This window comes from Natator depressus, chromosome 8 (genome assembly GCF_965152275.1).
Source record: "Natator depressus isolate rNatDep1 chromosome 8, rNatDep2.hap1, whole genome shotgun sequence".
In the NCBI taxonomy this organism is placed as follows: domain Eukaryota; kingdom Metazoa; phylum Chordata; order Testudines; family Cheloniidae; genus Natator; species Natator depressus.
Genome location: NC_134241.1, coordinates 10682880 through 10709769, shown reverse-complemented (window position 1 = coordinate 10709769; position 26890 = coordinate 10682880). Strand labels below are relative to the sequence as shown.

The 26890-nt window shown below is 40.3% G+C and overlaps 1 protein-coding gene across 2 annotated transcripts in view; it reads right to left on the bottom strand.

Annotated features, from left to right (window-relative positions):
- Positions 1-26890, bottom strand: part of TRPC7 (transient receptor potential cation channel subfamily C member 7) — a 108361-nt gene that overhangs the window by 70695 nt on the left and 10776 nt on the right. For both annotated transcript variants that reach the window (XM_074960404.1, XM_074960405.1), the window contains exon 2: positions 6641-6823. In XM_074960404.1, the coding sequence (XP_074816505.1) occupies positions 6641-6823 (183 nt within the window). The remainder of the gene's footprint in view (positions 1-6640; positions 6824-26890) is intronic.

The window sequence follows — 26890 nt, the reverse complement described above, 5'->3', positions numbered from 1 at the left end:
CCCCCAATTTGTGTGCCATCTGTAAACTTTATAAGTGATGATTTTATGTTTTCTTCCAGATCAATGATAAGAATGTTAAATAGTATACGGTCAAACATTAATCCCTGCGGGACTCTACTGGAAACACACCAGCTCAATGATGATTCCTTGTTTACAATTACATTTTGAGACCTGTCAGTTGGCCATCTTTTCATCTGTTTAATGTGTGCCATATTCATTGTATTGTTTTACTTTTTTTAATCACAATGTTGTGCAGTACCAAGTCAAACACCTTACAGAAGTCTTAGTATATTATGCCAACACTATTACTTTTATCAACAAAACTTACAATCTCATAAAAAAGATATCAAGTTAGTCTAACAGGATCTACTTTTCATAAACCCTTGATGATTGGCATTACTTATATTACCCTTCTTTAATTCTTTATTAATTGAGTCCAGGATCAGCTGCTCTCTAGCCTACCTAGGACCTCTATCAGAATATATACAATAGAAATATGGAGAGAGAAATATAGAAAAGAACAGACTGTGAAATATTACACAGAGAACCAACACAAGATTTACTGAAGACGGTATTCATATGTTATATAATTGATCTAGTAGATAAAATAAATGATGCCCAAAGGGTTCCTCTGCTCTAAAAAGGGATGATGAGTTTTGAAGAATATATTTTGTAACAGAAGGAGAAAATATGCTGTTGATCTCAACTGCATACGACAAAGCAGAACACAGGTTTTTGGATTCATCGGATGCTGCAGAACTGGCAAGTCCATAGGGAAGCTGTGGGCATGCATCATGAACCAATGCACTCGCTAGAGATGAGCCTATGAAAATGAGCTGGCTAAAGAGCTGATGGAACAGGCATACTGAAGGCAGTGCAATGATTGACACGGCAGGTCAGCTACATCTTGTCAGACCCACAGTTTCAAAGTTCTCTGTACCTAAGAGATGAGTACAGTACTTGTGAGAAGGAACAGAGAATGAAAGCAAGCAGTGCAGAGGACTCGATGTGCTCAGCAAAAGCATCTGGAGTTCTCAAAAGCGTTGCAGTAGCTATTGCCTTGTTAGTCTTCTAGGGATCATTCTTTGATGATCCAGTACAAGGGTATTTCAGACTAGTCAGCCTTCTAAAGGGACACCAGGGCAAATTCGGTTCTGAGTTACAACCGTACAAGCCCACAGAAGTCAATGGCTTGGCACCTGTTCAAGGCACAGAATTTGGCCCAATTTGTTTAAGGGAGTTCAACTGGGGATGGCTGGAGTCTTGATACTAAGCTCCGAGTATGGGACAGTGCATAGCTGCACCAGCCTGGGAAGAATAATTTGTCCAGCTCCTTTCTGTTATACAGACTAGCTCCACACCATTTGTTCCTGTATGAAAGCATTTAAATTAAGAGTTAAGTTTCTCTTTAATTAATTGCTTCCATAACAGGACAGCGGAAGAGGGAGACCGAAGTAAGCAGGTGGTATGGGGAGGAGATAGCAGATGTTAGCTGGAGGCAGCAGTAAGCAGGTGGTGGGGGAAGGAGGTAGCAGATGTTAGCTGGAAAATTTGGAACAACTCTTTAAGCCCAGTTATAGGAGCCCAATTTCCATCAAAGCACATTGTTGAAATCATTCATCTGCACCTCCCAGACCCAGTATTTGCCAGAACCAAATTCCATTCAGAGCATGCTTCCATAAAGCAGAACATCTTAAATATTTTTCTAAAACTAAACCACTTCCTTCTCTCTTTTGCTGCTTTTAAAATATATTCTTTATGCTCAGACGACCAGTTTTGATAATCCCCTTTCATACATCCTATCTGTTCCGCTAATTAAGTTATCTTACTGTAACATCAATGCAGAAGAAGTTACCTTTAAAAATGTGACCTGATCAAATGAGTGATTGAACGTTGGCACTTACTTTTGGAAAAGTGGAAGAAGAGGTCCTGGAATATCTTTTTAATATTGATTTATTTTTCTATACATTAATGAAGCAGAGCTAGGGGAGAGACATAGCTAACTCTTGCACACTCTGCTTAGTTTGCTGTGATCAATAAAACACTTAACTCTTGAATGAATTTGGCCAGTATAATCAGAAAGGAACAACAGCTCCAAGAAACCAGGGTTATAAGAACATAAGAACAGCCATACTGGGTCAGACCAAAGGTCCATCTAGCCAACTATCCTGTCTTCTGACAGTGGCCAATGCCAGGTGCCCCAGAGGGAATGAACAGAACAGGTATCATCAAATGATCCATCCCCTGTTCCCCATTCCCAGCTTCTGGCAAACAAAGGCTGAGGACACCATCTCTGCACATCCTAACTAATAGCCATTGATGGACCTATCCTCCATGAACTTATCTAGTTCTTTTTTGAACCCTGTGATAGTGTTGGCCTTCACAACATCCTCTGGCAAGGAGTTCCACCGGTTGACTGTGCGTTGTGTGAAAAGATACTTCCTTTTGTTTGTTTTAAACCTGCTGCCTATTAATTTCATTTGGTGACCCCTAGTTCTTGTGTTATGAGAAGGAGTAAATAGCACTTCCTTGTTTACTTTCTCCACCCCAGTCATGATTTTATAGACCTCTATTATATCCCCCTTTAGTCATCTCTTTTCCAATCTGAAAAGTCCCAGTCTTATTAATCTCTCCTCATACGGAAGCTGTCCCATACCCCTAATCATTTTTGTTGCCCTTTTCTGAACCTTTTCCAATTCCAATACATTTTTTTTGATATGTGGCGACCACATGCAGTATTCAAGATGTGGGCATAACATGGAGTTATATAGAGGCAATATGATATTTATATAGAGGCAATATGATATTTTCTATTTTATTATCCGTCCCTTTCTTAATGATTCCCAAGATTCTGTTCACTTTGACTGCCACTGCATCCGATGAAGTGAGCTGTAGATCATGAAAGCTTATGCTCAAATAAATTTGTTAGTCTCTAAGGTGCCACAAGTCCTCCTTTTCTTTTTGTGGATACAGACTAACACGGCTGCTACTCTGAAAACTGCACATTGAGTGGATGTTTTCAGAGAACTATCCACAATGACTCCAAGATCTCTTTCTTGAGGTTAAATGACACAGGAGTATTTTAGCCTGATCAGCATTTGCTAAAAGGCCTTAAGTCTAACTTCTGGATATTCAGTCAAAAAAAAAATCAGAAAATACTTTCTCATGAATTAAATTTATTTCCTGCCACATCAGCACTCATTCTCTCAATGGTATTAGAGAGGGATTTTCAAAAGCATTCTGTGTCAGCCTAATTGCTTTCACTGAAGCCTGTAAGAGTTTTGCTTATGACTTCAAAGGGAACATTGTCTTGAATAGGAGTGGAGTTAGGGAAACCTTTAGTTGCTTAATTTCTTTTTTACTGCTCATGAAATGTGACAGATTGAGAGCCCTGAAGACTGACATCCTCTCTTTATCCAAAGAATACATACACAGACTTCTCCATATTGTACCATTCATGGTTCTCAGTCCTTTCCTGGAGGATGAACCTCGAGGATGAGTATGGAATTATGGGTACATCAACAATTCCACTGGCAGTAGCTACTGCGTAAGCACTAGTGCAGACAGTCTCATGAAAACCTGGACCCGATTCCTGACTCAAATGGTGCTTACACCATTGCTGATCTCAGTGTTGCTGCATCATTGCTGGAAAATGGCATATGTAGACTGTCAGGAATGCCAATTTCAGTATGTGGGAATATATAATTTAGGACCGTGTGTAAGAGAGAACCAACACCTTCAGATCCATTGTCAAAATACACCTCTTTCACAATGTGTACACCCCTTCAGATTTGCATTATTACCTGCCCATTAATCTGCCAGTTTCAGATTGTGTCAGGGTAGCGCGGTTCAGAAATTTTCCAGCAGAACATTTTTTTCAATCGGAGAATGCCGATTTCTTGAAATAGAAACGTTCAATGGGAAAGTGTTGATTTCAATGACATTTTGATGGAAACCAAGCAGGTTTCCGACAGCTTGCCCATGTCCCCAGAAGTCCTGAGATCCTTGACTCCCAAACTCCCCAGTAGCTTTCCAGGCAATTGGCAAACCCACCAGGGAGGTTGCTGAGGACCCCAGGCTACCAGGCTTCTTGAGTCCTTGACAGTCCATTTGACTGGGAAACTTGGGCCCCCAAACCCTCATTGGGGAAGTCCAGGTTCTCCAGTAGCCTACTGTGTGAACTGGTGGGGTGCTTGGAATCCAGGAAGCTGACTGAAATTGAGATAATTCTTGTTAGCTTCCCTACAGCTGAATAGCAGCCATAAAACTGATCAGACAGCTGTTAATTTCACTCAGCAGCTCCTAGCTGTGAGCAATAGCAGGGGTAGGGTATTGGGGTTTCCATTTTTTGTTGAAGGGGATCTTCTATAGGTAATCCCAGTACCTGCCTACTTGGCAGGGTAGAGGGGAGCTTGGTCACTCAGGCTCCATGGCTCCTGTGGCTCCCAGGCTTTTGGCTCTTTGGCAGCCTGTTAGCAGGAGATCTCGGGGAACATTTTACAAACAGTGAAACATGCCTGCCAGGGGAACATTTCAATTGCCCAAAACAGACTATTATGGAATTTAGGTTCTGTGAAGGTTTCAGAGTAGCAGCTGTGTTAGTCTGCATCCGCAAAAAGAAAAGGAGGACTTTTGTCACCTTAGAGACTAACAAATTTATTTGAGCATAAGCTTTTGTGAGCTACAGCTCACTTCATCGGATGCATGCAGTGGAAAATACAGTGGGGAGATTTTATATACACAGAGAACATAAAACAACGGGTGTTACCATACACACTGTAACAAGAGTGATCAGGTAAGGTGAGCTAGCTGTTACCAGCAGGAGAGCGGGGGTGGGGGGGGGAACCTTTTGTACCGATAACCAAGGTGGGCCATTTCCAGCAGTTGACAAGAACGTCTGAGGAACAGTGGGGGGGGGTGGAAAATAAACATGCCAAAATAGTTTTACTTTGTGTAATGACAGATCCACTCCCAGTCTTTATTCAAGCCTAAGTTAATTGTATCCAGTTTGCAAATTAATTCCAATTCAGCAGTCTCTCGTTGGAGTCTGTTTTTGAAGTTTTTTGGTTGAAGAATTGCAACTTTTAGGTCTGTAATGGAGTGACCAGAGAGATTGAAGTGTTCTCCAACTTGTTTTTGAATGTTATAATTCTTGACGTCTGATTTATGTCCATTTATTCTTTTACGTAGAGACTGTCCAGTTTGGCCAACGTACATGGCAGAGGAGTACATGCTGGCACATGATGGCATATATCACATTGGTAAATGTGCAGGTGAACGAGCCTCTGATAGTGTGGCTGATGTGATTAGGCCCTATGATGGTGTCCCCTGAATAGATATGTGGACACAGTTGGCAACGGGCTTTGTTGCAAGGATAGGTTCCTGGGTTAGTGTTTTTGTTGTGTGGTGTGTGGTTGCTGTGAAGAATGTCAAGGTTTTGTCTTTTTGTCCTGATGTGGGCCAATTCCCCCCTGCCCCCTCAAAAAACTAAATTTTTTTTGAGGATTTGGAATTCTGTTTTCTCACCAGATCTAGTCAGGAGCCTTTTTCTCCTACATAAATGCTAAGTGTGGGGCATGCTTATTCTGTGGTCCTACATAATGAGTGGGGTTGTTTTTTTTTCAAACTACCTAAGTGACTTCAGAGCATGGGTCCCATTGACTTTCATGAGGCATGGATTAGAGCTCTCTGGCTGAAGCTCAGTCTGGATAAGACCGAAAGTGATGCCTGAAAGTTTGCAAAACAACCGGGTGATCTTATGAGGCTGGTATCTCCCTCTAAGCGTATGTCTACTCAGCAAAAAACGACCCAGTGCAGCAAGTCTCGGGTCAACTATGGCTTGTGTTGAGGGGCTAAAAATTGCAGTGTAGATGTTTGAGCTCAGGCCAGAGCCTGGGCTCTGAAACGTGGTGGGGGGGGGGAAGGTGTTGGAGTCTAGGCACCAGCCCAAGCCTCCATGTCTATACTGCTATTTTTAGCTCTGCAGTGTGAGACCCGGGAGTGCTTAGACCTGGGCTATAAGACTCGCTGCCATGCGGGGGTTTTTTTGTGCTGTGTAGATGTATCCCTTAGACTGAGGGTGTGCTCCCGACATTTGTTAGTGGGTTTGCAATCTGGGGGTTGTATTGAACCCCCAGCTACTCTTCCATAAGACATGCTTTCAAGCTCACACAGAGCTCTTCAGGTCTTATCTCTCTCACCAACATAAGATGGTCCAATAAGAGATATTACTTCGCCCACCTTGTCTCTCCAATATCTTGGCACTCACATGGTTACAACAACACCGCATATTGCAATGGCAGTGACTTGTGACCGCAACCAAACTTTTCCACATTCGCACTTGTGTAACCTACCCTAGAGATGAGAGGCCCCTATACAATTTTACCAATCCCTTGATCCATCCAACCTTCCTTTTAACATTGTAAAAGCACCACCATATCCATAATAATTAACAGTTTAACGGTAACATCTTCCATATTAAAATGTGCAACCACTCTGCACATAAAGCCATAGAAAAGCTAAATTACAAGGGTTAACCCTGGGCTCACTGAAAGGAATGGGTGTTTTACCATTGATTTCAATGGAAGCAGAATCTGGCTTGTAAAATGTAGTGACAAGGCAACTAAAGGAAAAATCTTACCTTTTTGACCTCATATTTAATGGCAAGTTTAATTCTGCTCAGGCTTGGGCGGTGATGCTCAGGCCACACTTTTATGTTCACATCTCCATTTAGAATAGCCTCCACTTCTTCTGTATCCCTGCAGAGATCCAGTACACCCACAACAAAATCCTTGCATTGCATAGATAACTTCCTGTAATCATTCTAATGAAACAAAGAGAAACAAAAGTCATTTATTGTTGTGACCTGAAAACACATGTTTTTAAAAGAACTCCAGTTCAGGCTGAAGTTCAGGATTTATCCATGTAAAACCTTTTGCTTGCTGGAGGCTGAAGCTGTGAGATTTGAGTTGGGGCATATTTACGTTTTCACAAGTATTAGTGAATTTCTTCCATAATAAATTAGTACCATCTCCATCAGTTAATGTTGCTTTTTATGGCGAAAGGGCAAAACTCTGTTCATATAGGTCAGGTAGTATGGTGATATGGGCAATATGAATGATAGACAGACAATCATTAGTTTTCACAAATTTGCCCCCACATTTTGGCACTCCTCCCCTCTTTTTAAGGTGAAAGGACAACTCTACTGTCCTGGAGGGGAGTTTTCATTTTCACCCTTGATTTTAAGTGAACACAAACAATATTTTGCTTTGGCAAAATTCCACATATAATTTGTTTCCTTCCCTCTAGTCCACATCATATCCCCAGGAGAGCAAAAAGTATTTCCCCCATGGCTCCGCTATTAATCAATTTAGAAATTATACAAAAAGTAAATGCAGTTTGAAAATATTTTATTAAACGGATAGATCTGGCTTTAGGAATGTCCAGTCCACATGATTTATTTACATATACTGACACCAAAATGTGTTAAGACACAAATGTATTCAGTGAATTCAATGTAATTCAGTTGAATTACAACAAAAACTCCCATCTCTTTTGTGTTCTTTAATTACATTTCTTAGGTTATTTCTCCACAAAGTACAGAGGAGATTCTTAATTCCATTTCAACCAGATTATTGGGTACTAAGATATAATCAGTCCCAAGAGAGCCTTCAATGCAACATGTATAGCCCCAAATTAAAAAACATAGTAAGAGAACCAAAAAGTGCCACCATGGTTAAACAAAGTACAAGAAGCAGTGAGAGGCAAAAAGGCATCCTTTAAAAAGTGGAAGTTAAATCGTAGTGAGGAAAATAGAAAGGAGCATAAACTCTGGCAAATGAAGTGTAAAATATAATTAGGAAGGCCAAAAAAGAATTTGACGAACAGCTAGCCAAAGACACAAAATGTAATAGCAAAAAAAAAATTTTAAACTCATCAGAACCAGGAAGCCTGCTAAACAACCAGTGGGGCCACTGGACAATTGAGATGCTAAAGGAGCACTCAAGGACGATAAGGCCATTGCGCAGAAACTAAATGAATTCTTTGCATTGGTCTTCATGGCTGAGGCTGTGAGGAAGATTCCCAAACCTGAATCATTCTTTTTAAGTGACAAATCTGAGGAACTGTCCCAGATTGAGGTGTCTTTAGAGGAGGTTTTGGAACAAATTGATAACCTAAACAGTAATAAGTCACCAGGACCAGATGATATTCACTCAAGAGTTCTGAAGGAACTCAAATGTGAAATTGAAGGACTACTAACTGTGGTTTGTAACCTATCATTTAAATCAGCTTCAGTTCTAAATGCCTGGAGGATAGCTAATGTGATGCTAATATTTAAAAAGGGGTCCAGAGGTGATCCCGGCAACTACAGGCCGGTAAGCCCGACTTCAGTACCAGGCAAACAGGTTGAAACTATAGTAAAGAACAAAATTGTCAGACACATAGATGAACACAATTTGTTGGGGCAGAGTCAACGTGGTTTTTGCAAAGGGAAATCATGCCTCACCAATCTACTAGAATTCTTTGAAGGGGTCATCAAGCATGTGGACAAGGGGGATCCAGTGGATATAGTGTACTTAGATTTTCAAAAACCTTTGACAAGGTCCCTCACACCAAAGGCTCTTAAGCAAAGTAAGCTGTCATGGCATAAGAGGAAAGGTCCTCTCATAGATCAGTAACTGGTTAAAAGATAGGAAACAAAGGGTAGGAATAAATGGTCAGTTTTAAGAATGGAGAGAGGTAAATAGTGGTGTCCCCCAGGGGTCTGTAAGGAGACCAGTACTTTTCAACATATTCATAAATGATCTGAGAAAAGGGGTAAACAGTGAGGTGGCAAAATTTGAAGATGATACAAAACTACTCAAGATAGTTAAGTCCAAAACAGACTGTGAAGAGTTACAAAGGGATCTCACAAAACTGGGTGACTGGGCAACAAAATGGCAGATGAAATTCAATGTTGATAAATGCAAAGTAACATAACTGGAAAACATAATCCCAGCTATACATATAAAATGATGGGGTCTAAATTAGCTGTTACCGCTCAAGAAAGAGATCTTGGAGTCATTGTGGAGAGTTCTCTTAAAACACCCACTCAGTGTGCAGCGGCAGTTCAAAAAGCGAACAGAATGTTGGGAATCATTAAGAAAGGGATGGATAAGACAGAAAATATCATATTGCCCCTATGTAAATCCATGGTATGCCCACATCTTTAATACTGCATGCAGATATGGTCACCCCATCTCAAAAAAGATATATTGGACTTGGAAAAGGTTCAGAAAAGGGCAACAAAAATGATTAGGGGTATGGAACAGCTTCTGTATGAGAAGAGATTAATAAGATTGGGACTTTTCAGCTTGCAGAAGAGACGACAAATGGGGGAATATGATAGAAGTCTATAAAATCATGATTGGTGTGGAGAAAGTAAACAAGGAAGTGTTATTTACTCCTTCTCATAACACAGGAACGAGGGGTCACCAAATGAAATTAATAAGCAGCAGGTTAAAAACAAAAGGAATTATTTTTTTCACACAAAGCACAGTCAACCTGTGGAACTCCTTGCTAGAGGATGTTGTGAAGGCCAAGACTATAACAGGGTTCAAAAAAGAACTAGATAAATTCATGGAGGATAGGTCCATCAATGGCTATTAGCTAGGATGTGCAGAGATGGTGTCATCAGCCTCTGTTTTCCAAAAGCTGGGAATAGGTGAAAGGGGATAGATCACTTGATAATTGGCTGTTCTGTTCATTCCCCATGGGGCACCTGGCACTGGCCCCTTTTGGAAGACAGGATACTGGGCTACATGGACCTTTGGTCTGGCCCAGGATGGCTGTTCTTATGTTCAAACACGTTTGTTGAAATACTACTCCAGGAAACATGGCTCCAGAAACTCAGCATGAATCCCTATGAAGTAATTTCACCTCACCACCAGATTTAGGCTGTGCTTGTGAGGATAGGGGTGAAATTTAGTTAACTTGGTAAGAATCATTTCACTGAAAGCCCTTATTCTAAATCAAGCAGTAATTGATTTACACATGGTGGGAGAAGAAAAAAGAAAAAGAAACGACTACCATTGAAACTGACCAAATGCAATTAAAACCAAACAAGATTAAGGCTGCTGTTAACACAATAACAAAACCATGCATAGACCCAAAGCAACAAATACAAATAGATACAAGCTCTTACAGCCTCAAGAGATCTTTTCAAATTAGTTTTGATGAATTAATTCAATTCAGTTGCTCACCTAATTAAGCAATCAACCTAAAACTAAGATAGCATTTCATCAAAGACAGGTTTAACTAAGAGTTGCTTGGTGTTGTATTCCTGCATTTTCTAAATTATTGTATCTAACATTCAGACATAACATGTTGCAGTACCATAACATCTCTTAGCCTAAGATCTCAAAGCGCTGTACAAACATTATTTAAGAAGCACATCAACCTGTGAACTAGATGTTATTATATTCACTTTAATGGGGAACAAACAAAGGGACTGAAGGACAGATTTACAGAGGTATTTAGATGCCTAAAGAGTCACACAGACACCTAATGTTGGATTACAGAAGTGTTTAACCTCTTAGGGTATGTCTACACTGCTATGTAAACCCAGGGTTAGAACTCGGACTCAAGCCTAATTCCCCTTCTGTCTATACACATCACGCCAAACCAGGGTCCCAGGAGAGTGGAGGGTCTGAGAATGAGTCAAACCAGGACCATGAGTTCAAGCCTCATTGCAGATGGACTCAGTCTGAGAGTCTGCCAAAAAGTATTTCACAATCCCACGGGTCAACTTTCTTTGTTCTCAGGACAGTCAAGTTTGGTGGACAGTCAAATTTTCCCACACTGCACTATGAACAAAGAGCTAGAGTGGCCATATTTGGGGAGGAGCTAGGAAGCCTGGGATATGGGTAGTTGGACTCAGGCCCACATAATGCAGTATAGATGCAGGCACTCCAGGTCTGGACCCAGGGTTCAACAATTTCAAACCTGGAGTTACAAATGTTTGTAGATGCTCAAACCCTAGGTTAATACACCCAGAGTCTGCTAACTCAAGTTCTACTAAATGTGGGCTTACATTAGTGTAGACGTGCTCTTAGGCATTTTTGTAAATCCAGAGTACATCCTTATGTGTCTAAATACCTTTGTAAATCTGACCCAGAGACATTAAGAGACTTGCCCAGAGTCACATGAGGAGTTAGTGACAGAGGTGGGTAGAGGTCCCTTTCTCTTTTCGCCACAGCCAGATCTCTCACTGGAGCGGCTGCAACATCGTGTATAATGGAGGCTTTAAAAAGTTATCGTAGAATACTGTACAATAGGAGCTGCTGGAGGTGTGCATCTTAATACCGTGTTAATGGGGGGAGGGGGAGAGATGAACATGAACAGAAATCACAGGCACTGACTTTTGTTTTTGCTGGTGGGTGCTCCTCTCCATCCCCTCCCCCTGTGCAAGTGGTGGGAGGGGGTCTCAGGAGGAACAGGCTGAGTGGCGGTGGTGCTTCAGGGTGGAGTGGCAGACAGAGTCTTGGCGGGGAAGAGACCGAGCGGGGGCAGGGCCTTGGGGTAGAGCGAGGGGCAAGGCCATAGTCCGAGTGCCAGAACCCACCAAAGATTAATCTGGCCCTGTGGGTGCTGAGCACCCTATTTTTTTTTTCAGTGCGTGCTTGAGACCCAGAGCACCCCTGGAGTCGGCACCTCTGACAGGAATCATATGGAGGATTTTGTCAAATAAAGAAGCAGGGTAAATGCTGAGATCTGACTTCAAGACAGGCTGTTCTTTATGGGAGGTTTCCTGATCCCACTGAGATTTAAGCAGAATTATCCCCCTCAATCAATTTGAGGATCTCTTCTGAATTTAGTCCTATGCTTTGGTCTTTGCTACAACAAGATAGGTTACAATCATTAAGAAACTTGTAGGTCACAATAAAAAAAAGGTTTCTAAACAAGAGTCTGGTCCTACATTGAATTGCAAAAATCGTTAAAATAGGAAGATATGAAAATAGAAGGGAGCTGGGAATGAAATACCAAACTGCCCCAGGTCACGCAGACACTTACTTAGCCTGGCACTTAAAAAAAAAAAAAAAAGAGAGTGAGAACTTTGCAAAGCTTTCATGAGATTCTCTATTTATAAACTTCTTGCAAGGTTCTCAAACATCACTCTTGGTGGGTTCATTTTAAGCAACTTTCATCAGCATTTCCACGTCATCTAACCAGCTAGAATGTGTGTCAGCTCAAAGTACCTTTTCCTCTTCAGATGTCTAAGGCGAGAACACACACTACACAAGTATCTCTAGAGAGACAAGTAATCTAACTTGTGCGACTGTGCTCCTGCAGGCAAACTCAGCAGACATGTAGCCTCATAGCAATGTTTGTGCTCTGGTGAATGATTATGACACATTCTTGGAGACAGCATGGATGAATTTTATGTTCAAAGCTATTTTGCCTTTTAAGTGGAAAGAAGCATTGAAAGCTAAACACAAGCTGTGTAAGCCAAACCCCCCAGACAAACAACCCTCTAGCCAACCAGCAATCATGCAGGCGGGACAGCAACCTGGTGCCATAATGATAGCCTCCTACAGGTATTAATATAGAGTTCGAGGGTTGGGAATTCTCCAAATAGAGCACAATTACAAGCACACCTGTTGTGAGTTTCTGTATGATGATCGACTGTGAGAACGACCTTCAAAATGAAAATGTGTGTCTAGATGACAGGATGAGCGATTAGTTGTATTTAAGCTGCAGCATAAAGTGTGGAGAGGCCCTTGTTCAAGTCCTTTCTGGGTAACTCTTTTTTGGCTACCCATAATCTGTGTTTCTTTACTAAACAGAGCACTATAACACATGGGATGGCTTGTTTCCATCAGGCTCTAATCAGGGTTTGCAGTCAATTGCTTTAGAGATACTCACTCTGTCACACAGAATACTGAACCAGAGGCAATCTTAAGGGCGAGGAAATAGAAAGGTGGTAAGCAGTATAATGGGTATATTAACGGTACTGTTAGTCTGGGTACAAGTTTATACTGTCCGTACATGTCAATATTGTATAAGCTGCATATTTACCATGTGTCTGGGAATGTCTAATATCTGGTGTACCATATGGCCAGACAGAACACAGTGGCTTGTGGGGCGGTTTGAGACAGTTGCAGTCTGCAGAAGCACAAGAGATAGTGCTATGCTTCTCAAGGGACTGGAGGACTCAGGCTTAGAACAACAGTGTGGAGCCAGTGATCAAAGGAGAAATGTGAAAGACAAGCAGAGAGGACTTTTCATAATGTTTCCACTTTCCATTTTGACTCAGTTGTGTGTGCTCACTCGCTGAAGTTTGGATCGGGTGACCTTAGGTGCACTTAGCCAGGGGCGACATTTTTAGCTTGAGCCCCAGAAAAGTAATGCATCATGGAGTCAAGGACTAGAGCCAGTCAGGAAGAGAGCAAAGCAGGCTGACCCTGTTCAGCTATATTCATTATGCTGTATACATTATGTGTCTAGCTGATGGCAATAATCTGAGCCTTTCACCCATAAATGCTCCCTATACATGTAATATTATAGGCATTTTAAGGCTATGAGGTTGGTGAAATGGATGGAACTATTTAGCAGTGAAAATATATTACTCACAGATACCTGAGGTTTAATCCTGCAAGGCACTGAATGCACTAACTCTTGGTGAAGACAGAAGTTGAGAGCTCTGCAGAATTGGGCTCTAGGGAAGTACCCACATGCTGAGAAGTATTAAACCTCATATAATCCCTATAGAGGAGTAGATTATCTTCCATAGACAGATAGAGTGCATAATGAGAAATCAGAATAGTTTTTTAGACACTCACAGCAACATTTTTAAAACCCTAGAACCTAATAAAAGGCTTCTAAATTAGTCTTTTCCTGCTTCTCCTGACCCTGTTGTGCATGTGGAGATAAAAAATGTCTAATTTTCCTGTTTTGAAAAGGCTGATGGCACTTGCCATTCACTGCTATTTCGCTGAGTACCCTGTTATTATCTGTTGATTATGTACTAAATGAACTCTGTCATGTCTCTACATCTGTTCAAAACCACCCAAGCTTCCTCAGAAAGGAGCTGTTCAGTTCAAGGGGATGCAGTCACAGTTAAAGTTAAAAGAACAAACCAAAAAAAAAACCAGAATATCGCAAGAGTAGCCAAACCATCCTATTTAGTAAATAAAATGCCTTTCCCCTTCTCCCCCACCACAAGCTTCATTTTAAAACCAAGTGAAGGGCTATCATAGGAAATAGTTTTTAAAGCTGATGCTTCCTCTCGGGAATGTTTACTTGTCAGCTGTTAACATTTTTCCAGTAGTATCTCTGACTGCAGGTTAGGAAACTTATCCTTGATCCTGAATGTGATGAGCTGCCCTGTGTGGAACTGAGCACCCTCCACGGCCTTCCATGGGAGTTGCAGGTGCTCAGCGCTGCATAGGAGTGCTCAGCAACTTGCAGGACTGAGGCCCCTTGTTTACAAAACAAAGAAACCTTCTGAAATTACTCGTCAATTTTGTGGTCCACAGCTCTCAGGCCCCAGTGCAGGAAAGCACTTAAGTGAGTGCTTAAGTCCCACTGATTTGCTGAGTCAATCTTCTTTCCTGAATCAAGAACTGAGTTGCATCCGATGAAGTGAGCTGTAGCTCACGAAAGCTTATGCTCAAATAAATTTGTTAGTCTCTAAGGTGCCACAAGTACTCCTTTGCTTTTTGCGAATACAGACTAACACGGCTGCTACTCTGAAACCTGTCAGTGTAGAATATGGCATACAAATACATAAGCAAGATGTGTTATCATGAGCAACACACTCAACATGCTATCATTTAGGACAATTAAATTCTTATTAATAACTGCTTCAGAATAATTAATAAGCCAGGCAAGCCCCATAGCCTATTACTACTTATTATAACCACAAATAATTCCAAGATTATTTCTATGTATCTGCCATCTTGCATCCAATGAATTATCCTATTAACCTTCACTATATCCACTAAGTCACCATAACCATGAAAAACAAATTTCACAAATGAATTTACGTTTGGCTGTATAACTATGTGTTTATATCAGAACCAAATGAAAGTACAGATTCTTCTAGAAAAAAATAGCAGGGATTTTAGGCTACATTATAGTAGTATTCTGCAAAGATTCTCATGGTTCATGCTGTTACTGGGAATGTATATATGTATTTGCCCATTAAAAGTTAATTAAAATTGAAAAAGTCCAGCATCCACAGACTGGTTGTAATATTCCACAGCCAGAAGAATCAACTAAGACAGGTAAAACAAAGACAGCATTCTGTAACAATGATCAGAAAATCCCAAAAGTGAAAAACAAACATGTTAGAGAGAGAAAGCAAAAAGGTAGAATTATGCCCTAGATTGCAGGGCCAGCTTTCAAAGGAACCATCATTTCAAATACTCAAAGTACTTATAAATATTTACCAAGCAGCCTTTTGATGAAATATGCTAGATTTATTTCATACATGCGGGCCAAACTGGATTTCCTTCTGGATATTTATATTGTCTATGGCTTGCCATATGCTTAGGAAAGAAGGAAACCATTGGGTATGTGAGAGGGAGGGTACACGAGGGAAGCAGTTCAGTAAAGGGGCTACCAGCATTATTCACAGTATAATTATGCTTTAATGTATTCAGAATAAATCATATTAGAGACAAATCAACATGCTGGGAATTAGCCATGTGACGCTCAAGAATGACAAACCCCCTTGCAGTGACTTCTGTAGGTTTCTGTCATCTGTTTGCAGAGTTGTCACTATTTTTGAATAAATTTGCGTGTCATTTCCAGATGACAGACCTAGTGTACGACTCCTGCCGATTCAGATTTAAAATTATGCATTTATTTTTGTCTGCTAGTTTTCAGGCTAGCACATCATGTGGTCTTGGGGGTCTTTCTCCCCCCCCCCATCCAAAGTGACAACAAAATCAGTGACATTAGGAATTTCGGGCGTTTGTCTATAATTCACTGGGCATATTTCTAAAAAAGTTCAGTGTTCATTTTAACATTTCACTGCCCAGTTGTGCATTGTTTTTAGGCTTTGTAACAGATGCCTCCAGCATCTTCTTTGATGAGCCATATCTTCACTTCTTCACCCCCGATGAGTATGCTATAACAAACAAGCTGTTCTAATACAAGTATTTGACATTTTAAAACTGTGTCTCTGTTCCCATCCAGAGTCCTTGAGCCCTTCTAAATGGAGCGACAGAAAGCATAGAAACAGCTCATTCGCTGTGGTGTGGACTGTCGCAATGCAGCTATACAGAGGAGAAATACTTTCTGGAGGAGAAGCTTTTTTGAAAAATAAGACAAAGAATCAGTAGACAACTCATACAATGCAGTAGCAAGAGGACAAAGCTGATAATGCAGTCTATATTTATGCAGTGGTTTTCAGCCAGAGGATCCCAGGGAATGCTGGGCGGAGTGGACTGTTTATTAGAATTCAGCAGCGGACCCAAATACCCCAGTAAAAAAAAAAAAACATATCTGGGTTTGTGTGTTAAAGGTTTGGGTTTTTTCAGGTCTCAATGAGCCATTTGTGGGCGGAGTATGGAAGGTCTGGCCTTCCCAAAGTAATTCCCCCACCCAGGAACAAAAATACAGTGGTTTACACCAACAAATCAAAATTTGCAAATAACTAGCACACAGTGGTAACTGAGAATATCAGTTTCTTTGTAAGTGTATCCACGGTAAGCCAATGGGAATGGTTGGCAAATGTTGACCTATTAATAGCTTCCACTGCACCATGAAAAGACTGGGCCTAGCATCGCTGAAGAACTTAAAGTGGCTCTCTATGACATGAATAGTAGGGCTGGTCAGAAATATTCCATCAAAACTGTGTTTTATACCCTCCTGCTTCTCCATGGACTGAGCTCCCCAACTGGACTTCATCTCCTCAGATCCATCACAGCCATACAACTGCCCTGGTGCCCCACCTCCCCTTACCAAGGGGGTAGACTGTAATGCATCACAGGAGATGTAGTCCAACCAAGGAGCATATCCTATTAGAGGAAAATTGGAGCACTAAAAACACCCACGAAGCATCATGGTGGCATTTCAGAATCATAATATTTCATTTGTGATGTTTCCCTGAAAACACAAAATTTTCTCTGGAAAAAAAAATCTGTCATCCCTACAAGCTATTCATTGACTATCACAAAGGGAATTTTATATATATTATATATATACACACACACACACAGTCACCAGGACCTATCAGAACCAACATCATGTCCCTGCCACAGCCCCTTCCTTTCCTCATTCTCCCACATACGAGGCAGACAATGTGGGTAACTATGCTGCTTGAGCAGCGTGAGAACCATAGTTTCCACTCTTCTGTTAAAACCTCTCCCATTTCTTCTTGATCTGAGTGGTGAGAGCTCCCATCTTGGTTCAATCTACTTTGACCAGTGCACATACAGTATAATGCAGACAGGGATTCCCCCAGCAGAGTAGCATTTGAATCCTTTGGGTGAATTTTCTCTTCCTCAGACTCTACCTATGTGCAAGTCTTGCATATTTTAACCTTTTATTTGCAGTATATCTTGCATCGAGAGGCAATGTTGTCCACTTAATAAGGTACAACTTGGGAGTTAGAAAACAGATTGTATTCCTGGTCCTGCTCCTGATTCACTGCAAGGCCTTGGGCAAGTCAACTTAATAGCTCTGTGCCTCAGTTTTCTCACCTGTAAATTGAGGCTAATGATATTTAACCCTGTGTGTAAAGTGTGCTCTATAAGTGCTGAATATTATTTCAGGGGACCTAGTATTTTTTACGGTGTTAGAGAAATAAAGCAGCATTCTAAGAGTCTTTATATTTCATGGCACTAATTTTCACTAAATGACTCCCTCAAACAAAATGGATCAGATTCATCCCTGGGGCATTTCAAATGAGATTTAAGGCACATTTCAGAGACCTAGCATATAGGGTCATAGATGTTTAGGCCGTTATGGTCATCTAGTGTCACAAACTGCATAACAGAGACCATAGAGTTTCACCCAGTAATTCGAGTATCCAGTCCCATACCTTTGGTATCCCAAATTCTTGAGGATAGTAAAAGACAAACACTAATTTCCCTACCTTTGATACAAATACCATGTGGTCTGAAATCATTTAAAAAAGAATTAATTTATTTTTCAACATTTTTACTGTTTGTTCATTGCACTTCACTTGGAGAATGAACATTAGTCAAGTTCCCATGCACTAAAACTGTACTGCGGTGTCCACATACAAGTCAATCTTTAATTTAAAGGTAGGGTTCAAGCAACACTCAGATCCAAACACCCCACAATGGTGCTCAAGATCCAGATCTTAACATGTGGCTTCAGGTCTCTGCATTTTATTCCCCATTTAGGGGGGAAAAAAAAAAGATTTGCGCTGATTTAAAAATATATATCACATTTTGACTCACATGTCTATTAGCAGCATATTTTACAAAGCTTTTCTTCTTTTTTAAACAGTATCTAAATTCTGGACCTAAGCTGCCTAGTCATGAATCTTTAAGCTAGGTCTAGCGCCTTGCCAATGCCCTTCTGCAGAAACAGTAAGCAGCTTTCCATTTAATGGCAGAAAAAGTATGTACTAAATCACGTGACATTATTTGGATTAGTGCTTTTTAACCCCACAAAGCCAACAAAGCTGCAAGTGTACTGTCTTGGTATTCACTTCCTGCTTACACACTACAGTATATACAATACATACACAGCATGTTAGACCACCAAGAAACCTAGTATTCCATTGTACCAGCTTTACAGTAGCTGCAAAGCTAAGTCCTTGCTGGTATATTCATCAGCACATTAGATGTGTTCTACCTGCAATTTTCAGTCAGTCAGTCTATGAAGTTTCAGTCTTTAAAATCTTTTATTTTATGTATATAACTGAGAACCTTAATATTTTTGAGCATAGTTTTAGTTTAATTAACATTTAGCTCTTTATTTTCTGTGCCACAAGAATTAAATGATACGACAATTTGCAGGTGACGTGCCCGTAAGGATTTAAGGCTTCTCTATGGGACTGTTAGTGGCCCCATTAAAATTTAACTCAGTTTTGAAACTGCACTTTCACAGCATTCCCTACAAACCTGGCAACGAGAGTGAATTTTAATAGTCGCACAGCATCTCAATTATACAAATATAACATGGCATGTGTAAATCTGAATGTTGAGTCTGATGTATTTGCACTTAATATGTACCCAGTCATACAATAAGCTGATTATAGAGTCACAATACTGAATAAACAGTAAAAATTATGAAAAGTAATTACGAGATATGAAGAAAAGCCGCTTTTTAATTATTGCTGAATAAGCTAGATTCAGACTTGTTCCGTTGATTTAATGGATTGTCGGAAGCATCACAGAGAACAGAGTGGAGAGTTAAGAACTAACAGTGAAAGCAGGAAAAAAATAATCAAAAATTTGGCCATTTAATTTTTTTTTTTTAAATCTACTAAGAACAGGCCTAGACTTAGTAACCAAAGCTTAGAGTTCCATAGAATGAAAGGTACAAATGCCAGCAGGGTCAGCTCAGCCTTTGATGTTTTTCAAGTAGATAACTTTTAATTGTGTGTTACTTATGGGTGGGCTTATAAACCTAAATTAGGGTCCCTCTGTGTTCTTTGTGCACACTGGGTTCTCCTCTGCACTGGGAAAATCTGAGAGCAGCCCATTTGAAGTGGTGATAATGAACAGAGTTTCAGATCACTTGCTTTTTTTTTTTTTTTTAAACAATGGTTTTGTTAAGTTTTGCCCTCCTCACAATAGCTTGCCTTGGCCAGCGTGGCTGTTCAGAAAGCTAAATGATTTCCCAGTGATGATGGGACCTAGGGATCCCTTGACACTTGGAGAGAACAGAGGATTTCCATTGGACCTGAGGCAAAAATATCCCCTCAGTGCATTGTTGTGCACTACGTTATCTGTCACCCTGAATCTCAGAACACGCTTTTAATGTATCTGTTTCATTGTGTTAATCTAATACCTACCATTGTTTAGTGCATAAACTGTACAAATGTGTGCTGAAACTCTACAACACAGCGTATAAATAATGCTACACTCTGATTCCATGTGGGTAGTGAAATATTCACATTTAGAACAGAAATTATATTTCTTGACAATAGTTTTTAAATTGGAATATTTAAAATCCCAAGCTTGGCAAGGTAGCTTCTCAGTATAGGATGGTACTTGTCTGTTAATTTATTTCGCTTTCTTATAATTTCAGCTGGTTTTCAATCTCACCTCACAACTAAGCCACATGCTTTTGATTCTGAGAGTAATTAAAATGTTTTTCCCTGCTTCTTGCTGATTTCCTCAAGCTCATTTGAATGTTTATGCTGAAACACCTGTTTCTGGCAGATAAAATAGAGAGTCCCTGGCTGTCACACTTAAACAGAATTGACTTCAGAGAGGTATTAGATAAATTCTTTGGTATGTGAAGTGCAAGAAAATATATATATATTCAGTGAAAGAGGGAGTCTTACTCCTCATGTCTTGTCAAGTGCTTCTCTTTACTAAATACAGACTAATGTCTTTCAAAAGAATATTCTGCTAATTCGCCTGGTGAAAAAGGCCTAACGATTCATTAATGCCCCAGGCAAAAAGAAGCTCATCATCATGCAGAACAACACTGCCAGCTCCATGACATTAGTTTCAAATATTTGCATTACTCCTAGTAAGAATGCATTCCATTGAGAGATTCTATTATTTTAAAAGGAACAAACCCACTTTCCATTAGAGGAGCCTTTAATTCTATGTTAATGGGCCCTATTTGTGTCAAAATAATTCATTTTATATCCCACGTGCCTTACACAATGGCAGGAATACAATGCAGCATTACTGAGGTTTTGTGTCTCTATCAACTCATCTGTGTTTTAAGATGCATCTCTGCATTGTTTGCAAGCTACAGAAGAATGTGCAGTAAATCCGTGTGTGTGTGTGTGTGTGTGTGTGTGTGTGAGACTACTAAAAAAAGATTAGATCCAAAACGTTTGCTCTGTGCATATGTGCGCATGGATACTCCTACGACCAATCATCCTGCATTTCACATCTACCCTAGGGTCTCCCTCCATGGCATCTCTCCTAGTGTGTTATCTGCCATGCTTTTTGCATAATTCTGTTCATGTCTTTTACCTAAGACTGCGTGGGTGGTTTAGCTCCCATAAACTGTTTACCCTTTAGCACCTATCCTCCTTTTCTTTTCTCCTTTGGGACAATCTGCCTGAAACACCCACGCAACGGGAAAATTTCCTAATATAAGATTTGAGAGATTTTCTCTCTTAAAAACAGAAAGAAAATGGATTTAAATCAAAAGAAGCTGTTTACTAAACATATTGCGGTTTATACTTCTCATAAGCTGAGCTAGATAAGGTATTCTCAGTCTGATCACAGAACAGAAATGAAAATCTTACATGTTTAATGCTACTTGGCCACTTTGAAATCCAGGGATGAAAAGTGCTATATAATAGCTAAGTATTAATTAATCATCATCATTAAAGATCAGGTCTTGGCTCTGACCTCTCATCAGAGTCCCAGCCCCAAACTGTATCCAGAAAGAAATAAAGAGAGATCCTTCCTAAATTTAGCCTGATTTTCAATTCTTAGGCTAAGTCTTTACTGTCAAAAAGGTGGGTTTTCACAGCAAGATAACTCTCTTGTGTTAGCTATCTCACTGTAAAATCCCACAAGAGACGCACAGGTAGCTTCTACTTCTATGTAGCTAGTCAAAGTCAACCCAAGGTGAGGGTATGGTGTTGACCTTGGCCAACTACACGGAGGTAAAAGCTAGCTGTGCCTTGTGTTTCCTGCAGGATTTTGCAACGAATTAGTGATCTCATTCTAAAAACTTTTTTGGCAGTGAAGACATAGCCAAGGTGCTAGAATTCATTACCATATTAGGTAAGGTAACCGTTAATCCCCAAAACTTTACTCTTTGGGATTTAGAATGGCAATAATGCTAGGTTTTCAGTTCTTGATTTTCGCTGACATTCTGTTTTCTCAGGCATTTATTTACATTTTAATAGAGTCATCATCACTTGGAGTGTGTAGTAATAAGAGGCTCAATATGATTGAACATTCCTATGATTTTTCCAGTTTGCACAAGCCTTGGAAGAGAAGAGGAAGAGATACTGGTCCTGTGAGAGGCACTACAGCATCATACCACCAGTCACCACATACAACCAGTCCTTTCCATTTGCCACCCTTTCACCCTCCTGCTCACCAACCAATCAAAAACATGAACTCCGTTGGGCAAAACTTGCAGAACTGCCTAGGAAGTGGCGAACACATAAATATCACCTTTCCTTCAACCGTTCCCCTTGGCAGATTCCCACTTCTCTTTGGTCTTCTTGCTCCTGCTGTGAATCAGGCCAACTCTTACTAGGCTGGGTAGAGATTGAGGAAAGTGCAGATTCAGAAACTCATGCTCAGATATTTATTCATGACCCCCAAAATTAGCAACAAATAACAATGTCATATTGTGAGAAGTCGACAAGGTTGTCTGATAATGTATAGAGATCCAGGAGTGAGAAAATGTTCCCAGCTGCCACTGCCTCACTGTGTAACCTTTGGATAAGTTCTTCCTACGTCTGTGCCTTGCTTTTGCCATATGTGAAAATGGGATAACTCACCTTTGTAATGTGTTTTGAGACCACCGGATGAAGTATGCTTTATGCCTATGGCTAGGTGCTGTTACTCTAACTCCTGGGCATTTAAGTTACTACTTGAGTAGCACCATTAAAACCAATGGGGCTGTTCATGGAGTAAAGTACTACTGTACATAAGTAAAGGTAGGACCATCTGGCCCATACCAAATATCTGAATAGCAAACAGGAAATAGCTAATAAATGAAAATACTAGGTCCAATCTTGTCTCATGTACAACATTGTAAACCTGGAGTAACCACTGTCTTCAACAACAACAATTACACCTTGCCTTCAACAGAGTAATTTCAGATTTAAATAGATATAATGGAGGACAGAATTTGCCCAAAACGGATGCTTAAAAGTATCTGTTTTACAACAGATGGTACCACGCACTTTATTTTTATAATATTGGAAGAATTGTGCAGGTCGAGCCCTAGTTGTGTCTGGGTGCGGGTGGAGGGAACCATGGAAGAGAATCAACTAAGTGGAAATATATAAAATTGGGGAATCAGTGCATTACAGCTAATGTAGCATTACTTCTCATAGCATATAGACCAGACAAGATTGTCGAAAGAGCTCAGCTCCCATTTGGACCCCCAAATAAGACCTCAGTCCTGCAAACATTGACACAAGCGCTTAACTTTTGAAAATCTCCCCTTTATATTAAGTCCTAAATAGCAGCTGAGCTTTTTCAAAAAGCTGTCCTGCAATTGTGGGCACCAAGTACTAGACTATCAGGCCCTAACTGCATCATATATATATTCAAATGTGAAAAAAGTGATTAATTACATGTTTCTGTTCTGAAGTGAGTCCGACACCTGAGGCTCTGAGAGTGCAAAATGACACACTTGGCCATGATTTTGAGTCATTTCCATACTGCACTGGTGTAAAATTATCACCAGCAAATTACATCCCAGGAAATTGCAAATTACATTCCAGAAACCAAGGTCTTAATTATTACAAAGAATTTAAAGTACCCAGGACCCATTTTTGTAGTAATGAAAAATAGATTGTATGCTACTGACATTCATCCACAATCAAGGGCATAGTCTGCCCAGATGCCGTGGGGATGGGTTCATTAGAATTATCTACAACAACGACAACTAACAACATAATTATGAATATTGCAAATGATTTCCCATCTGCATCCACTTTTAGCTTGAACTTCAGACCCTCCACCTCATTGAGTTATTTTGTTTACATTCAGTAATACAATGTTAATTCCCTCCAGTATCTAGGATAGATAGAGGGGAGAATGGAGAAAGATATGTCTGCTGTACTACTGTTCTTGTTCTGTCCAGGACAATATTTCCAATTATACTCATTTTTAATTCCAGTAGACCTCCTTGCCACTCAGAATATAGGACCACAAGAAAGCAACTAGCATTATCAGTTTCTTACTATTTCAAGTGACCCCCCCACTGCCAATGCTGGTATCAGTGGTAAACCAAGAGTAGTGTTAATAATTAAAAATAAAGAATATCAATATTGCATTAAGCTGGCATTCTAGTAGCAGCTACACCATTTCCTCTCTGTTTTCCTCAGCAATAATTTGATTCCCTCATTCTGAGAAATGACTTGGCCTTTGTCTGCCTACTTTATCCTCTCTCGAGTATCTGTTTATTGCCAAGGAAACAGAGGGGCAATTCTATTAGCACCTCATTGTATACCACTTTAAGGACAATTCATTGAGATGAATGTCTGTGGTTAATCCAGGTCTAATAAGGGCTTGTTCAAAGTTCTATGGCAAGGATAAACTCTGGCTTCTCCTGCCCAAGAAGGGAAGAAAACGATGAGCGTGTCCTTTCCCTGCTCCCAGCACAGTTACCCAGCAGAATGCAGAAGTAGCCTCCCCATCCCCCCACCTTAACTGCACTAGTAAAAGGAACCACATTCCACCCGTGGTAGTAATAGTGCAATCACTAGCATAGACAGGGCTCACCGGGCCATAGAAGCAAGTTTAAAAAGGCCTGAGCCCTGTGAATGCTCGTGACTGAGCACTTGTGTAGCTGCACTGTTGCTGGAATAAAAGTTACTAATTTTGCCTGGAGTGCTAGGCAGGGGGAGCCCAGCCGTGCAGTGCTCTGTAGCTTCAAGGAAGCGTGGGCAAATTCCCATCCTATCCCCATCCCTCAGACTCCTGCCAGCAACTGGCAGCAAGCTCTTCCTGAAGTGTCAGCAAGGGCAGCAGCTGAGCTCATTCCCAGGAAGGTCTGTTCAGTCAAGCAGCTTCCATCTGTTCTGCACAGGCAGACTGGCTCGGGAACCTATGCTAAGCCGCTACCACTCTGTTTCCATCCTAGCATGGCTCCAAGGGGGATCAACAGAATTTGCCCAATTCTCTTCCCCTTTTAGAGACACAAAGAAATTGGTGTCTTGCTGTGGTCTCGTACAAAGGAGACGTTAAGGAGAGCAAGCCTCTGGGAAAGGGCCAATGGAAAAGAATAAGTTAGACCTGTGTGTCACAGACCAGTGTAATTACACTCTAAATTAAGAACTGAATCCATACATTTGGGTCTGAACAAAAGAGCCTGTATTCCTGATCGATTACAAGTGAATGGCAATAAATTTCCAATAAATGGTTCCTTGCCATTAAATCTATTCTCCTCAAGCTCCTTGCATTAATCAAGATCTACACGTTGTGGCAGTGTTTGAAGTCTAATTGAGTTGATTAGTTTGCTGTGATATATGTGAAACAAAAACATGACAGGTTATTTGTACGAAATTCAGTTACTTCCAGAGGGGCACCTATCAAGCTGTAGGCATCATCAGACTTGACCAATAAAATTACCCCACAAACAAAACAAACAAACAAAAACACAGTCCAGTCCAGTCTCCTCCACTCCCCCAAATGGCTCTTTAAAAGACTGATGGTGAAATCCTGGCTTCACAGAGATTAGTGGGTGTTTTGCGATTGACTTCATTGGAGCCAGGATTTTACTCTGAATATCTGAGTATTTTTTTCCATTTCAAAGTTAATTAAAAAAAATGGTTTTGTCATCCACATTTTAGATACAGGAAAACCCATGCACGGAGAATTAAAATGAATTGTTCATGGTGTTACAATGAGCAGAAATAAAACCATGACCTATGTTTGAAACATTAAAATGAACTGCCTCTGTTAAAGGACTTGGCATACTTGGTGCCAAAAAACTTTGTGTAAAGTATTCCGCCTACACAAATCTCTTACCTGAAAATGATGGTTCAGGGCTGGTAGGTTATGATGCGAAATAAAATTGTTGCCCTTTATACCATGACATTATGAAACTACTGTACAAACATTCCCCAAAATAAGAGAAATTTTAAAAGACCATTATTCAAACTCAGTGTTAACAAATCCATACTGACTCTGTGAGATCACTATGGCAAGCTAGAGTAGTGAGTATGAAATGGAAAATCACTGGCCTCCCAGTGCAGAGGGGAAGAATACAGCGAGCTCTGTGTAGTCATTGAACTGTTCATTACAGTGTTCAACCCTTACGTTCAGAAATAAACAGCAGAATTTCCTGACATAAAAGAAACATGTCCAAAGTTGTTGGGTTTTTTCCTGATACTGTGCATTTCTCCCAAGCTGTATAATAGTATGTGTATGTATGAGAGCGCCCTTCATACATTTCCATCCTGTATTCCTCTTCAAAATCTATTACAATATTTCAAATAATTAGTTTTGTAACTTTTAATAAACCAGTGCTTGAAATGTGGAGGTCTAGGTTTATTTTTTTAAGGCATTGATGGTGTAGCGGTGAATATAACAGCCCTCCAAGCAGATCAATTCCCAACCAATCGACTACAATCTTTTGCACTTACTCTTTTGCATGGGGAAAAAAAAATCCATAAAGCGTCATTGTTCTCCTTCAAACTCCTCCCACAGGCATACATTATTTTATTTATTTTGGGGAGTAGGGGGTTAGGGTTAAAAAGTAATGAAACCATAGTTGCTGAATATTGCTTTAATGAATAGTTTTGTACCATGACTAAATTTTCCCACTTTTAATAAAGTGAGCCAAATGAGCTACTATTCCATATTCAGTGTTTCTTTTATTTATTAATGCAATCCCTAAATTTTTGGGGAGGTATAGTGTCAAATTGTCTACGCCCGTGCCTCCTTAAAACTCACCGTCATCTGACACCTACAAAGTGCTCAACAATGGCTAAGCAACTTGCCTGCCAAGACTGCTGCTTGTTACACTAATAATAATTGTCTCACTGTTGTTCTGTGCTCACCCACTTGTTAGTTGTATCCGCCTGTTGTCT